The sequence below is a fragment of the Eptatretus burgeri genome, chromosome 13 (genome assembly GCF_056783735.1).
Source record: "Eptatretus burgeri isolate ZD-2024b chromosome 13, Ebu_testis_v1, whole genome shotgun sequence".
Lineage (NCBI taxonomy): Eukaryota > Metazoa > Chordata > Myxini > Myxiniformes > Myxinidae > Eptatretus > Eptatretus burgeri.
The window spans coordinates 26,977,810-26,995,448 of NC_140973.1; the positions used below are offsets into that span (position 1 = coordinate 26,977,810).

General features: G+C 47.8%; 1 protein-coding gene across 2 annotated transcripts in view; it reads left to right on the forward strand.

Annotated features, from left to right (window-relative positions):
* HERC2 (HECT and RLD domain containing E3 ubiquitin protein ligase 2) overlaps positions 1–17,639 on the forward strand; it is a 600,800-nt gene that overhangs the window by 33,569 nt on the left and 549,592 nt on the right. For both annotated transcript variants that reach the window (XM_085851823.1, XM_085851824.1), the window contains exons 10-11: positions 11,519–11,692; positions 13,310–13,513. In XM_085851823.1, the coding sequence (XP_085707949.1) occupies positions 11,519–11,692; positions 13,310–13,513 (378 nt within the window). The remainder of the gene's footprint in view (positions 1–11,518; positions 11,693–13,309; positions 13,514–17,639) is intronic.

The window sequence follows — 17,639 nt, forward strand, 5'->3', positions numbered from 1 at the left end:
TAAAAACAGCTGAAGGGATTTAAATCAAACTTTGTACAAGTACATATAATCGATGGCATTGTGTGTGTGTGTGTGTGTGTGTGTGTGTGTGTGTGTGTGTGTGTGTGTGTGTGTGTGTGTGTGTGTGTGTGTGTGTGTGTGTGTGTGTCCTCCATAACTCAAAAACCATGAAACCTAGCAGCCTGAAACTTTGCATACATGCTAAGAAAGCTCCAAGGAAGTGCATGACTGAAAATTGGGTGTGTGGGTTCACGAAAACACTCCTTTTGAAGATAATTAACGGCCTTATTTAATTATATCCTTTATCAGGTGCATCCTCGGTCACCACTCTCTATGGGGTCTCAAGGCATATCCAAGGAAACTTCGCTGGGGTCTGAAGCCACCATGATTTTTGGCCTGCTCAACCATTCCTTGACTCGTAAAAGGCAGCAGTGATTTCTTAATGATAAAGTATTTTTTTCCCACTTTCCTCATTCGTATTATGGAATGCCTGTTCATCAGAGCTATGAATCATTGTGTGCATCGCTTTTGTCAGTGCTATAGTTTTCAAATTAGGATCTTGGAGCAATTGTATGCATTACATGATACGATTTACCACAATCTACTCTCACGGACTAATTAAAGTATATCATCAAAATATTATTTCGGTTTTGATGATCGGATATTGTCCAGACGAAATAAGTGTCAAAATCTGGAGTGAAACCTGATAATTTAAAGAAATAACGAGTCTTACAACTTAGCCGATGTACCTATTTACTTTAAGCAAGTAAGGTTACGTTCCCTCCTTCTCCGTAGACACACAAGAAAATGTGAAATTTCCAAAGCATGAAACGTATCTTTTTCTACTGTTTGGAGAATTATAGTGACTGAGCAACGTATTTAATAATGTGCCAAAATTAACCAGCTTCATTGAACTACATGACTTGCTGCATTCACTGCTTGACCTTGCCCGTGTCCCCCAGAGGGACTGCTTATCCATAGCGTCTACCAGATCTGTGTTTATATTTTCGGAGGTTTCGCAAGGTTCAAGACGGAATCAAACCAAATCTGGTGAAAATCAGACGTTCTAAAATTGTCGTCATGTTTGCGCGGGTCACGAACAATGTCCCACGTGAAGCGTGTACAGACGAGCAGGCAACATGGTGGATTATTTACAATGTTCATTTCACGGGCGATTAAATTTTGCGATGTCTCCAGGTTTGTTCTGCATTAAGCTGCAACTCTTTTGTGGATGAAGTCATTTCAATTTATTAATTAATTTTATTTCTTTAACTGCTGCGTGTATGGTGGAGACCGGCTTTAAAGTTAAAGGGATCCTATATGGTATGCAGCCACACCTTTGGTCAGACGTTCCTTATCAACCGTTGAATTGGAGTGCTTGCTTGAGTGCTTAAGCCACTTGCCGAGCGCCCTACAGTCGATAGCAGTACTGCTCTATAATATGAATGCGGAAAGTGGGAAAAAATGAAAGATAGCAGTACTGGTTCGTGCTCCGTCATCCCGAGCGAGTGGTTCGTGCTCCGTCATCCCGAGCGAGTGGTTCGTGCCCCGTCATCCCGGGCGAGTGGTTCGTGCCCCGTCATCCCGGGCGAGTGGTTCGTGCCCCGTCATCCCGGGCGAGTGGTTCGTGCCCCGTCATCCCGGGCGAGTGGTTCGTGCCCCGTCATCCCGGGCGAGTGGTTCGTGCCCCGTCATCCCGGGCGAGTGGTTCGTGCCCCGTCATCCCGGGCGAGTGGTTCGTGCCCCGTCATCCCGGGCGAGTGGTTCGTGCCCCGTCATCCCGGGCGAGTGGTTCGTGCCCCGTCATCCCGGGCGAGTGGTTCGTGCCCCGTCATCCCGGGCGAGTGGTTCGTGCCCCGTCATCCCGGGCGAGTGGTTCGTGCCCCGTCATCCCGGGCGAGTGGTTCGTGCCCCGTCATCCCGGGCGAGTGGTTCGTGCCCCGTCATCCCGGGCGAGTGGTTCGTGCCCCGTCATCCCGGGCGAGTGGTTCGTGCCCCGTCATCCCGGGCGAGTGGTTCGTGCCCCGTCATCCCGGGCGAGTGGTTCGTGCCCCGTCATCCCGGGCGAGTGGTTCGTGCCCCGTCATCCCGGGCGAGTGGTTCGTGCCCCGTCATCCCGGGCGAGTGGTTCGTGCCCCGTCATCCCGGGCGAGTGGTTCGTGCCCCGTCATCCCGGGCGAGTGGTTCGTGCCCCGTCATCCCGGGCGAGTGGTTCGTGCCCCGTCATCCCGGGCGAGTGGTTCGTGCCCCGTCATCCCGGGCGAGTGGTTCGTGCCCCGTCATCCCGGGCGAGTGGTTCGTGCCCCGTCATCCCGGGCGAGTGGTTCGTGCCCCGTCATCCCGGGCGAGTGGTTCGTGCCCCGTCATCCCGGGCGAGTGGTTCGTGCCCCGTCATCCCGGGCGAGTGGTTCGTGCCCCGTCATCCCGGGCGAGTGGTTCGTGCCCCGTCATCCCGGGCGAGTGGTTCGTGCCCCGTCATCCCGGGCGAGTGGTTCGTGCCCCGTCATCCCGGGCGAGTGGTTCGTGCCCCGTCATCCCGGGCGAGTGGTTCGTGCCCCGTCATCCCGGGCGAGTGGTTCGTGCCCCGTCATCCCGGGCGAGTGGTTCGTGCCCCGTCATCCCGGGCGAGTGGTTCGTGCCCCGTCATCCCGGGCGAGTGGTTCGTGCCCCGTCATCCCGGGCGAGTGGTTCGTGCCCCGTCATCCCGGGCGAGTGGTTCGTGCCCCGTCATCCCGGGCGAGTGGTTCGTGCCCCGTCATCCCGGGCGAGTGGTTCGTGCCCCGTCATCCCGGGCGAGTGGTTCGTGCCCCGTCATCCCGGGCGAGTGGTTCGTGCCCCGTCATCCCGGGCGAGTGGTTCGTGCCCCGTCATCCCGGGCGAGTGGTTCGTGCCCCGTCATCCCGGGCGAGTGGTTCGTGCCCCGTCATCCCGGGCGAGTGGTTCGTGCCCCGTCATCCCGGGCGAGTGGTTCGTGCCCCGTCATCCCGGGCGAGTGGTTCGTGCCCCGTCATCCCGGGCGAGTGGTTCGTGCCCCGTCATCCCGGGCGAGTGGTTCGTGCCCCGTCATCCCGGGCGAGTGGTTCGTGCCCCGTCATCCCGGGCGAGTGGTTCGTGCCCCGTCATCCCGGGCGAGTGGTTCGTGCCCCGTCATCCCGGGCGAGTGGTTCGTGCCCCGTCATCCCGGGCGAGTGGTTCGTGCCCCGTCATCCCGGGCGAGTGGTTCGTGCCCCGTCATCCCGGGCGAGTGGTTCGTGCCCCGTCATCCCGGGCGAGTGGTTCGTGCCCCGTCATCCCGGGCGAGTGGTTCGTGCCCCGTCATCCCGGGCGAGTGGTTCGTGCCCCGTCATCCCGGGCGAGTGGTTCGTGCCCCGTCATCCCGGGCGAGTGGTTCGTGCCCCGTCATCCCGGGCGAGTGGTTCGTGCCCCGTCATCCCGGGCGAGTGGTTCGTGCCCCGTCATCCCGGGCGAGTGGTTCGTGCCCCGTCATCCCGGGCGAGTGGTTCGTGCCCCGTCATCCCGGGCGAGTGGTTCGTGCCCCGTCATCCCGGGCGAGTGGTTCGTGCCCCGTCATCCCGGGCGAGTGGTTCGTGCCCCGTCATCCCGGGCGAGTGGTTCGTGCCCCGTCATCCCGGGCGAGTGGTTCGTGCCCCGTCATCCCGGGCGAGTGGTTCGTGCCCCGTCATCCCGAGCGAGTGGTTCGTGCCCCGTCATCCCGAGCGAGTGGTTCGTGCCCCGTCATCCCGAGCGAGTGGTTCGTGCCCCGTCATCCCGAGCGAGTGGTTGTGAAATAACACCCGATCTCTCAGCCGTTTGCAATATTAACGTGTTTTCTAAATTACTGAGCGAAATTTTTTTTCCACACATCACAAGCAGCTGTTTATTAGCTCGCCTGTTCGAAGAACAGAGCTATTATATAGCGATACCCCCGGCGTGAACTTAAGCATCAGCATCAGCATGAGCGTGAGCTTGAGCATCAGCGTGAGCGTTAAAATGTTAAAGTTTTTGGTGCAAGTTACTTTTTCCTTTCTAATGTTTTTATCGACCACACTATTTTTATACGCCCGATATATATATATATATATATATATATATATATATATATATATATATATATATATATATATATATATATATATATATATATATATATATATATATATATATATGTATTATGTATTATGTGATACCGATCGTTCGTCCGTCCGTCCGTCCGTCTGTCTGTCTATCCGTCCGTCCGTTCCTGTCCGCACTTTAACTCCCAAAGTTTTCAACTTTCACGTTTCATATTTGGTACATAGGTACAGACTGTGGAGACGGTGTCGCGTCATACGTTCGTCATCTAAAGTGGTTGCCATGGCAACCAGGATGCTGTTTTCCATCCGTTCCTGTCCGCACTCCAACTCCCAAAGTTTTCTACTTTCAGGTTTCATATCTGGTACATAGGTACAGACTGTGGAGACGGTGTGTCGCGACATACGTTCGTCATCTAAAGTGGTTGTCATGGCAACCAGGATGCTGTTTTCCATGTCGTTGCACAATTCTGTATATACCTTCTTGTTCGGGAATATATTGTGCTCACTTGAGCTCTTATTACTGATTACAATATACAAATACATATATTGCTTTAAAATTATTTGGATCAGACTTCACTGCAATGCTTTATAAAAAAATATTAATTATTAGACAAGTCTTTTAAAAACGATAAATGTATAAACAGGCGAGCATTGGGTGGCTTTGACACCAACTCTGGTTAATTATCCCCTGCCGCGTGGCGGAAGGGGGATATTGTTTTCACCCAGGTCGTCTGGCTGTCAATCCGGCTGGCCGTCCGTCCGGGCGTCAACATTTATAGCTGTGAGTGCGATAATTCATAAACTGTTTGCCATATCGATTTGAAATTTGAGTCACACGTGTACCACCTGAAAAGGAAGAACCCTATTGATTTTGGGTGTGGCCGGATCCAAGATGGCCGACTGGGCGGCCATGTTGAAAATAATGGTTTTTCTCATCAATGGAAAACCGCTTATCTGATTTCAATTAATTTTGGTTACTACGTTCCTCGCCCCTGGGGAACTTTTTCGAGATGATGACCAAATGGTAGCTTGTTTCCAAATCACCTCCCTCATTATCTGGAATATGTATGACCTTTTTCATTCAATGGTGGGGGATTCCCCATCTCTGATGGTATATTTATAATGTTTGTGAACATATCCCTGAAATGTCTATATAAATGCAGCGTTGTTTTTGGGTTGTACACAGTATGTACTGTAGTCAGTAATCTCACTGACCCACAACCTGCCGATTCCAGAAAAATTGCCGATATTGGCCAAGCACTGGTGTGTAAACCAAAACATATCTCTTTTAACTGCCATACCCCCACCCCTCTCTCTTTTTGTCCCATCCACGCTGTGTGAAGGAAGTATTTGCGATGGAAAGTTTCGAAAAATTATTTTCACCACTCTTCCTTCATCTTCCTCCTAAATCCTTTTTCAATGTCATCGATCTCATTTCATCACTTTCAATCTCATTTCACCAATATTCCTTCCTTCCACCTCCTCCTCTGCAATCCTCTTTCATCATAAGCCTTTCGATCTGCTGAGCAGGTCCAGAACAAGCCTTTAAAGTCAGTGAGAAGGAAGGGTGTTGGTGGTGATCGGATTTGAAATGCCCATTCACATTTGCTGTCACTGGTGGGGGTTGGGGTAGGAGGAGGTGTGAGGAGGAAGAGGAAGTGCTGAGGTGAGAGTCCAGAGGGAGGGGTGAGGGTTGTGGTGGGAGTCTGGAGGAAGGGGGTGGGGCTGGAGGAGGAAGGGGGTGGGGCTGGAGGAGGAAGGGAGTGGGGTTGGAGGAGGAAGGTGGTGGGGTTGGAGGAAGTAGGGGGAGGGTTGGGATGAGTGTGTGGAAGGGGTGGGGTGGCAGATCAGAGGGAGGGTGGGCTGGGTGTAGTGAGAGATGGGAAGGGGTGGGGGTTCGTAGAGAGTGGGAGGAGGTGGGGGAGAGAGGAAGGGTTGGGGTGGGTGCCTGGGGGGAGGACGGGGAGGCGGTATGGTGGGAGTCCAAATGGAGGTGGCGTGAGTGGGAAGAGGGAGGAGAATAGGTGGGAGGAGGGATCTGGCATTGCCCGCAAATGCCAGGTACCTTTGCTCGTGATGTAATAATGTGGGCGGAGGCACATCGGAGGTTGTTGCAATGTTGAAGTGTTGTTTTATTTTTCAATATTGAAGCATATAGTCGTAGCAAAGTAAGGTGATGCAGGATATGAACTGACAGTGGAGCAACAGGGCAGCGGTGCAACAATTGGACACAATATGCCAAAGGAATTAATAAACAAGAAAAGAGGAGAGTGAGGGAGAAATGAAACGCTGCAACTTGCAAGCAAGTGAGTTGGGTGAGGCAGGGTTAATGGGCATAATATAGATTAGATTGTAGATTATGATGGCTGATTAATTGTACAAGACATTGGTGCATGGCCTGTGTTTGAAGTCCTGGAGAAAAGAATGGGATAGATCAGTCTCTGTAAGTTGGTTCCACATTTGGGAGAAGTGAGGAATAAAAGAGTTGAGGTGTGCTGTCAGCCTAGATTTTGGAAGTTTAACCATGAGGAGGTTCCTGGGTTAATGCATACATCCTGGATTTGCAGGGAAGGAGAGGGAACTAGGCCAGAGGAGAGCCATTAAAAGACAGGTTACCGACATGTCTGCAATGTGAGAGCAACGGGCCTTGTGCTTCAGCCTCATTGCAGAAGATGTCAATAATGTTGAGAGCTTTTGAGACTGACATGATGTTGGAGCATCGAGAGAGAGAGAGACAGACAGACAAGTACTCCATTGAGCTACGGACAGAATCTTTATTCTAAAGTGTTGCTGCGCTCAAATGGTGTTGAAACTGCTACATTAAGTTCCAAAACCCGCTTCTTCTTCCATTCCGGAAAGACTAGCTTTTAAAACAGTCACCCTTATGATTAAACGGACACAAGTCTATGTTATAAGTCAATAGATTATGAGCTTCCAACGGTACTATTTTTATGATTCTACAACAGCAGTAACCCTTGAGAATGAAGTGGCGTGCACACACACTTCTTTTAGTTGTTGAAGTCACAGCAATCTACAAACTTAAAATTTATTCATGGAATACGTTTTGAGTGACAATGATGCTCGCAATATCAGAATTTTATTTAGTTCATGTATTTTCTCTTTCATATTTGTATTGAAAAGATGGATATCAGTGCATTGAAATGGATGATATGCAGAATACACTTTTTTTTTTCCTTACAGGAGCGAGGCTCAAATTAGAGTTATAGACTCAATTAGATCATGGTAATGGAGAGTTATTATCCAAAAGTAATTTTCATTTTCTCATTGCACTCCTCTTCTAACCTTATTTTCCTTTTCTTGCTTTCTGTTCCTGTTTAATACTGTTCCTCCTCCCCATTTTAAAGCCTATTTTTAAACAATACAAGTAATCATCAGTTTGTCATCAGTTTACATCATATCATTTTTTTAACATCGTTTGCAAATATGGGACATTATCATCAGTTTACGTCATTACCAAAATTCTTTGTGAGCCCGCCCTCACCCCCTCCCCCCACCCCGCCCCCAACCGCTCACACTCCCCTACCTTATTATGAGAATATGGAGAAAATAATTAAAAATTGGGTTGAAATGTGAGAGTGCAAAGTCATCATGACTTTAAATAACCCTTATTAACCCCGCCACAGGGTGTCAAGCACAAGACGCCCCGCTTTTATTTTTATTTTTATAGAATCGCTTCTGTATTTCTATATTTATTTTATTATTTTTATAGAATCGCTTCTGTATTTCTATATTTATTTTACCAGTGAGCTTCAGCGTGTCTTTACAGGCCATAACATTTTTACCAATTGAGCCTTTGTCATCAAATCTTCACAAAACCTTGATTATGGGAATATGGAGAATACAAATGAAGAAAATGTACATTTAAAAAAAAAAACTGTTGGTCAAGCTTTGAGTACAAAGCAGAATGAGATGCTTTCTAGTTTTTATTTCTTAGTAAATATTATCTTGTATTCACTTTACTCTATTATTTAATCTTATTCTTGAGCCTGGTGTTGGCTTAGTGGTTAGGGTGGCTGGCTTGGGATCCTAGGGTCCTGAGTTCGAGCCCCTTTGGCCACTGAATTAACACCAGGGTGTTTGCTCAGCCTGTCATCCTTCCGAGGTCGGCGAAATGACGACCAGTGTACTGGTCTCGGTGTATGCCCTGGTGAGAATGTGTACCATATCCCTGTGTGTCTTAAGAGGCGACCAGGGTTGGCGTCAGGAAGGGCATCTGGCCATGAAACATTGCCTCAAGAAGGGAACCATGATTGCATGGAGCCCACAAAAATGGCTGTAAAAAGGCTATTTTTTATATTTTATTTAATCTTATTCTTCCTCATTGAATTGTATAATTTGTGATTATTTAAGACTTTACATTTGGAGTATTGGAGTACGAAAATGTATCTCCTCTATTTTAGTTAATTATTGTGGGAAATGATGAATCAGTTAACGTTGTATCTGTTTTAGTCGTTTTTTTTTTTTACAGCGCGTGCGCTGTATACAATTGCACCGAGTTTGAAATGTCCCTGGCATCATCTACCACGTCTCCGGTGGGTCCGGTGTCCCCCCGTCCCCCCCCTTATGTACCTCAAAACAGCCAATGACGGCTGTCCGGAAGATGCATTGCGTAACCTCGACGGAAATGGCGACAATTGACGGAAATACCCGAGTATTTCAATGGAAATTTGTGAAACTAATGTGTTATATATGTGAAAACCATTTAATTTATTGCTTGACGGAAAAAAACGAAGAAACTCTCCCCTCATGTATAAACGAACAAACAAACAAAAGACGTCATTTCCATCCACCATGGCATTTCGCGCCGAACGCAGAAAGCTAAGTTCTTCTTATGCCATCATTCTCTTTAATATTAGCCATAAACAAGTGTTTCGTTATGCATTAGTAGTTGAAATTTACTTGCAACAAGAACGAAAAAATAATCTCCTCAGATTCGACAAGAACGAAAAAAAAACCCGAAAACATCACGTGCAGGACAAGACCAATCGAGCTGAAGGAAACGATACTGTAACTGCACTGCTCCTGATTGGTCAAAGGACACCACGTGTGTTGTGTGGGCGGTGTTATGCATGAGGATTCCAGGCTAAGTTCTTCTTATGCCATCATTCTCTTTAATATTAGCCATAAACAAGTGTTTCGTCATGCATTAGTAGTTGAAATTTACTTACAATCATTCTTTTGCGGCCTCCTGCCACGCTGTATCGAACGATTTCATTCCTTCTGTTATATATATATATATATATATATATATATATATATATATATATATATATATATATATATATATATATATATATATATATATATATATATATATATATATATATATATATATATATATTGTTGCGGATTCGCGCCCGCCGGCGTGAGGACGGCCACGTAACTCGAATCGCGGCACGTCGCCCACCGGACGGACAATCCAGTCGTGACCCTCTCGGACTAACGCCGGGAACCAGTCACGGGTGGACCTTTCGGTCTCACCACGATCGTGCCAATCGGCCCCCGCGTGGGATAGGGTTGCTCGCCAAATTCGACCTACCTAAGTACCCACACGGAGGGTAGACCGGGCGATCGCACCTCGCCGCAGGTCGACTTCGGACACGGGCCACTTAAGCGACCCGTTCCGTACTATCGGGATAACCGAGCGGTGTTATTCGTCGGCCTCGACGGTTCGATTAATTATCGGGCGTTTTTAGCCCACGACCAACCCTTTACGTGAAGCAAGATGGGGATTCAATAGAAGAAAAGACGAAGCGAAGCGGGAAGACAGTTCAACAATAAGCACATTTATTTCGCGATGAACGGAAAGCACACATATACAATTCCACCAAAAGCACATGTAAAAGAAGAAGACAATGCAATATTACACAAAAAGCAAATGCAACAATGCAGATCTAACCGACTACTGGGCACACGGCAACACTTATACAATTTTACTTCACAGACGGCGCCGACAACACATATTCCCAAAGCAAAAGAAAAGAGAACCACCCTCCAGGATGAGGCGGGCCTGGGGCCGAGACCGTGTCGGGCCTACCCGTCTGATGATGTGACGCAGAGCGGCGGCGGCGCCTCAACTCCGCAGGCCTCGCGGACAGTGTCTGGTAGGGGGTGGGAACGGGGCCCCCTTCTCGCACTATCTCAGCGCGGGGGGGAAACAGGAGGGGGTTGCTGATGCTCGGGGGAAGGAGGATATCACCCTCTCTCGGGTCCCGCGGCTAGCGTCTCCTCCTCCACCTCGGTCGCGTTGCTGGCCTCTCCCTGTGCAGCTCCCGGCACCGACGCGAGCACCCCCTCGTCCGCCTTCGCCGCCGTCACCTCTCCACAGCTCCGTCCTCTTCACTCTGACTAGTACCACTTCTTTCCAGCTCCACTGACGACTCTCTTGAACTCCGCACACTCCACTCAACTTCCAACTGAACTCAACTTGACTGACGAACGCAGCCGTTTTTATAAGCCCCGTGGCTTCGCTCTTTCACCCTTGACCCTTTGCCTCCGACCCTTCACCTCTCTTGCTGGCTTCCCATTGGACCGAGGAAAAGTGGGCGTGAATGCTTTTTGATCCATGTATTTGCATATAGCGACCGCCCTCCAACACCCTGGAGGCGGGGCCAAATCGCCCCTCGCTCACCGATTGGACGGAACAAAAGTGGGCGTGAGTCGTTTTTGATCCGTTTTCTGCGGAAAGTCCGTGATGTTTTTGGATACGCTGCTCGGTGCGCGCCCTTCACGAGTCCAGCATCGGCGCCCACAAGTGGCGTGGGAATGACGGTGATGCGATGGTGGCAAGTTGTGACGGTAAAGGTCGTGGCGGTTGTGGTGAAGCGGCGTTGTGGTTGGTGGTTGTTGTTGTGAAGCGGCGTTGTGGTTGGTGGTTGTTGTTGTGAAGCGGCGTTGTGGTTGGTGGTTGTTGTTGTGATGGCTGTTGAGACGTGGTTGGTGGTGGTAGTAATGGCGGCTGGTCCAAAATAAAGATAGTAAAAGAAAAACGGCTATCCTGAAGAGTCGCAGCCCGCATGAATGACATTTATTCCCTCTAGACAACGGGTTTGGGCCTAACTACACATATACTGTGCGAGCACCTATATATATATATATATATATATATATATATATATATATATATATATATATATATATATATATATATATATATATATATATATATATATATATATATATATATATATATATATAGGTGCTCATCACAATAAAACAAGATTTTTACATTTCAAATATTAAGTACGCTTTTTAATTGTTTTTCAACTGAAAAAGCATAAATTGCATGTTTTAACATTAGTGTACTCATTTGATTCACCACACGCGCTGTATTGAAGGATTTCACTTGTTTTTCATGAACGTAACCCCGACTTAAACTGATCATTCCCAGTAATGCTTTGCTATTCTTACCGTATTCTTGCCAGGTTCTCACAAGCCCTCTTGGCCCCACAGAGAGCTACCTTCGCTTTATGACGCTGCCCCAAGATAATGTCATTGAGGTTGATTTACAACAGACAGCTGTTGTCATTATGGCACATCTGGACCGTCTCGCAGTCCCTTGCCTGCCTCCACCTTGCAACACCCTCTCTTCTCACCAGGTCCATTGTATTTCAAATATTCCTTTCTACTCTGTCATCTACTTCTACATACTACCTTGCAGCTTTTGTTCTCGTATTCATTCATGTCTCACTCTTTATTTTTGATGACTAAAATATACTAAATGGCCGAGATTTTTGTTTGAAATTACTTTTGTTCACTGAAAGTTTGTGAGTATACATATACATATACATATACATATACATATACATATACATAATCAGACACACCTGACTGTTATGGTGAGCATTGCTGCGGATTATGTCTCGCATGATAGAAACCACATAATCCGCAAAGAACAACCATACATCTGCCACCCAGACGATTGTTCCCACTGATGCAAACCATTCAACCAGAAGGCACTTGATGCGATCAGTGGGAAATGGAAATATGTGGAGTGTGATGAGCACTCCCCTGATCTCTTTTTGGAAATAGTGGTGTAGGACTATGTCCAATGGAGATTGGGGGAGTGCTCATCGCACTCCACATGGTTATACATTTACTGGGGCTTGGCTTAAGATCCTTGGGTCTTGGGTTCAAGCTCCTGTCTGGTTGTTGAATTAACACCAGGTATGTTTTACTCAGCCTGTCATCCTTCTGAGGTCGGCAAAATGAGTCCCAGCATGCTGGTAGCAGGGGTATTGCATCAGCAGCATAGCTGCGCCTCCAGAAAATGATGCGGCCAAGCAGCCACAGACTGCATACGAATAAATAAAAATATTTATTCTGTAACCTATCTTAAGGCCTCACAGAAGCCGACAATGGAGAGTGGTATGAGACGAGGAATACTTGATGCGGCCCGTTTGGGCACCGCAAGTCCAATTTTGTGTGTGTGGCACTCCCGGGGTGGGGGGGGGTGGTGGACTGATGGCATTGCAGAAATAATGTGGGGAAGGGTACTGACGTGAAGGTGTCTACCACCGTAATCTCTCACTTGTTTCAATACGAGTTTGTTTACTGAATCACAAGGTCAGCAAGATGAAAACTGATATCACGATTTGGATTGTGGGGGGAAGTGATTGAAGACACGAAGTAGAGATGGTGCTATATGAACCAGAATGGAGATGGGGTGTGTGTTTGTGAGTGATCCAGCAATGAAATAGAAAGGAAGGGATGAAGAAGAAGCAATGTGTGAGAATGACTTTTGGAAATGAGAGTCTCGTAGGAAGATTAACATTTTGAAGTAATCTTTTCAGAGATTTTCATTGATGGGGTGTGGGGAGAGGGGGAAAATTGGGAGATGAAAGGAAATATGAAATACTTTTTGGGACTGAATATCTCAGAATCAAGGAATGAGCTAAGAATGAGTGATTAGTGACTTTTTTTTTTGTTCGTTTTGAGAAAAAAGCAGAGTATGAGCAAGAGGATTGGAGTGAGGGTTAAAAGGATGAGTGGTGTGGAAGGGTGAGGGAACAAATGGGTATGGAATTGTGAGGAAAGACTTGCCAAACATGTGGCGAACAAAGAATGAAATGGATCGTCAAAATATTGGTTAAGGGCTTTCTTTTTGATTTAAAAATAAATTATTTTAATTTAAATGAAGATTATACTTTTCATCGATGATGATCATCTGAGAGAACCTGGTGGTGGTCATTTGTTCTTGGCTGACTTTTGTGCAGGTGCAGGGAAAGTGTTCCCAGGCAGTTTTAGGTTGGGGCCTCCTCAGCATGGAGGGTGAAGGGGCTGGAGCCCGTGGAGCCCCATTGCTGTGCAGAGCACTGGCTGACCTAGGAGTAGTCCAGATAGCTTGTGCTGAGAAGACATTTGCGGTTCTTACAAAGGATGGCGGTGTGTTCACGCAGACCTATCATGACGATGCGCAGGTATGGTATATTTCATATGATGTAATTTTGGTCACTACACCCATTGGTTTGTTGTTTTGCTTTTCAACTAATCTTTATCTAAGACGTGTGAGAATTCAACGTAAGTGGAAACTAAAAAAAATCTCTGAGAACTTTCTTCCCCATAAAGTCTTCGTGTCGCATTGTTATTTCTGCTTCTGGTGTTATTCTTCCTCTGTTTGCTCACTTCAGTGGATGTCACATTATTATTGGTGTATCTGTTGGGTGGTATACGGGGGTTCAGAAGGATGATAACACTGGAACATCTCAGGTTTGGTTGCAATACAGTAAACCCTCATTACCCATGGGGGTTACATTACTGAAAAACTCTGTAGTTTGCAAAACCGCAAATAATAAAACCAAGGGCCTATGGAAAGAGGGGGTTAGGTTCCAGGCTCAATCCTCTCACCTACAAACACTGGAGTGGTTTACGGCAGTCACCCTCAGGCATGGTGTGAAAGAAAACATTGCGAGACAAGCTTGTTTTCTTTTAGGGCGTGTGCAAAGGGTAACTTGTGGATTTTCAATTTTAAGGTCAGACTTTCTGCATTTTTAATTTTTTGGGGATATTTGTAATTACGAGTAATAAACGACACACCACCAGCAACAGTTTTACTCTTGGGAGCCATGGATAATACTCACTAAGGGCAATGGTAACCAAAAATAAAGCAAAAGATTACAATTACACATAGTGCAGTGTTCACGAGGAAGGAGGTTGGTACGCACCGTGTGTCTCAGTTGCCATTCCCACCCGCATTCAGAGATGTAGGCAGCTGCACCACTGTGTGTGGAGTGCACGTGACACCACTGCAGAGGGAGAGTGCTGGCTCCGCTGGGGATGTGACCCGTTGATAACCATGACTGGGCCCCGTGGTAAATAAAATGGTCTACAGAAAACCATCCATGGTTAACTGAAACTGCGGATGCCAAAGCTGTGGATAACGACAGTTTATTGTATATTATTTTGTAATGTTTGTGGAGTTGAGTTGCATATGTAGTCTAAGTTTTTTTTGTGAAAGTGTAACAGGTTATAACTTTAGGTTAGCCTTTGACCTGTACAGCATAATCGTCTTGGTCTGATAATTTTCTGGTCCCTTTGGCATTTGGAATCACTTGGATAATGTGAGCTTCTTGGAGAAGGAAGAACCTCCGAGACGATTCTCTATGGGAGGTGCTGGGATGAGTGTTAAGGGGATTGGTGTGATATAAATGGGAAGAAGAGAAGAAGGGAGGGGTGTCCTGAGTTGCTGTGTGTGTGCCTGCCTGCAACGCAACAGAGGAGACCAAGAATGAATCCATTCCATGCTGGCTCCATTTAATTCCTAAGTCAAAGTGAGCCAATCTGGAGAGGAAACATTCTTGGTCCCCACCAGTGTGACTACTCCTTGGCTTTTTTTTCACAAGATCTTGGCCATTCGTTGTTCACCTTGGCGTCTTGGCTTTCTATAGGTTTTCTTGGCATATAGGTTTTCTATTATCATCGCTTTTCCGAAACCTTGTGAATTCTTGGCCTTTTTCATTGGCTCACCTTGGCATTTATGAAAATGAGGAGTGGTCACACTGGTCCCCACCAACAAAAAGCTTGAGGTTCAGCCATCATCCATAACGTTTAAGACAATAGTGTTTTCGGAACTTAAATGTGTTAATTCGTGGAATTTATTGAATGTGGGAAAATCCTCAATTTGTCGATTGTTGCACAGTGAGACAAGTTCAATTGATAGACAATGGCCAAGTGTGCTGGCTCAAGGTGTGATCTTGCTGCACAATGATGCACTCACACACTAATTGTGACCACTGCTATTCTAGTGGCTATGGAATGGAAAGCCATAACTCATTTTTAGCTCACCTGGAATGTAGTTCCGGGGAGCTTGTGGGATGGCGCGTCGTCTGTCTGTCCGTCCTTCCGTCTGTCGGTCCATCCACAAACACTTGCAACTTCTTATTTGAAACTACATATACGATTTTGATGAAACTTGTCCACAACCTTCATCAATCATGATGTACCAAAGTTTGTTCATGGCACTAAAAAATTGGGGTCTGAGGGGGTCTATGGTGGGAGTTTATTAGGGGGTGTTGCCCCCAAAAATAGGTATTTGCTTTCTTCTCTGAAACTACACACATGATTCTGATGAAACTTGACCCCAACTTTAATCATTGATGATGGACTAAAGTTAGTTCATGACATTAGAAAAATTTTGGTCAAAGGAGGTATATGGGTGGGGGAGGGGGGGGTGGTGGTTTGCCCCCCCAAAATATGTATTTGCTTTCTTCGCCGAAACTACACACAATTTCAATTTCGATTGAAACAGTACCAAAGTTTGTTCACGGCATCAAAAAATCGGGGCAATAACATGGTTCATTGGCACATTTTGCTGATTCCTTCCCACATTGACTTCTTCCTCAGTATGACCATTCTACCAGGTGAGCGCCCAGAGGTATTGCCCCGACTTTTATTGCAGTCCAGACTTTCTAATCTTGTTATTTTCATCACATTAGACCACTCAAAGTGCCTCTCGGTGTAATTACGTTGACATTGATTCACATGTTGAAGTACATGCCCTGACCATTTCCCCTCAGGTGGCATTAAAGGTCCCCTGACATGCAAAATATTGTTGCGAATTCGCGCCCGCCAGCGTGCGAACGGCCACGTAACTCGAATCGCGGCACGTCGCCCACCGGACGGACAATTCTGTCGTGACCCTCTCGGACCAACGCCGGGAGCTAGTCACGGGTGGGCCTTTCGGCCTCACCACGATCGAGCCAATCGGCCCCCCGCGTGGGATAGGGTTGTTCACCAAACTCGACCTACCTAAGTACCCACGCGGAGGGTAGACCGGGCGATGCACCTCACCGCAGGTTGACTCCGGACACGGGTCACTTAAGCGATTCGTTCCGTACTATCGGGATAACCGAGCAGTGTTATCGTCGGCCTCGACAGTTCTGATTAATTATCGGGCGTATTAAGCCCACTACCAACCCTTTACGTGAAGCAAGATGGAGATTCAATTAAAGAAAAGACGAAGCGAAACGGGAAAACAGTTCAACATGATGCACATTTATTCCGCAGCACACGGAGAGCACACATATGCAATTAAACAGAATGCACATAAAGCAATTGCAACAAAAGAAACACAACAATGCAGATCTACAACCGACTACGCGTACACACGGCAACACTTACACAGTTTTACTTCACCAGACTGGCGCCACACACACACAGGTTTACACAGAAACAAAAGAAAAGGGCCACCCTCAAAGACAAGGGGGCAGACGGGGCCTGTGGGCCAATATTTGCGCGGGACCTGAAAGAGCGGTCAGGTCCGCGAGACCGGGTGGATCCTACCCGTGTCTTTGTGATGAGCCGCAAATGTGGCAGCGCGGCGGTGCCCCGACTTCGTGCTCCTTCGCGGGTTTCGTTGGCACTGCTTGGAGTGGGGTGGGAACGGGGCCCCCTTTTCGCACTATCTCAGCGCGGGGGAAAAAGGGGGGAAAAAGGGGGGGAATTGTTGATGCTCTGGGGAAAGAGGATAGCTGGCTTGCTTGGGTCCCGTGACGAGCGATTCCACCGCGACCTCGTCGCCGACCGCCGTGTTCCTTGCCTCGGACCCGAGCTCCTCGGTCTCTTCCCCAATTCTCCTCAGCCGACTGCAGCAAACCACCTGTACGCCCTCGCCTCCCGACTCCACTCCGCGCTCCAACCCGACTCTGCCCAAAACACTCTCCGCTCTTCTGAGGCCGACTCTGCCCAAACCGACTCTGCCGAGACCGACTCGACCCAAACCGACTCGACCGAGACTGACTCGACCCAAACCGACTCCACTCAAAACTGACTCGACCCAAATTCGCCCTGCGCTCGGCGCTTTATAGGCTGGCAGGAGAACCCATATGCAAATTTCTGGATCAGAACGAGCTCGGGGGTCTCGCCACGCTCGCCCATTGGATGGAGAAAAAGGGGCGTGAATCTCCCCTGATCCTAGAATTTGCATATCTCGATTCTACACCGACGCGTCTGGAGGCGGGGCCAAACCGCCCCGCGCTTGCTGATTGGATGGATCAGAAGTGGGCGTGTAGCTTTCCTGATCCGAATTCTCCTCGGAAAGGCCGCATT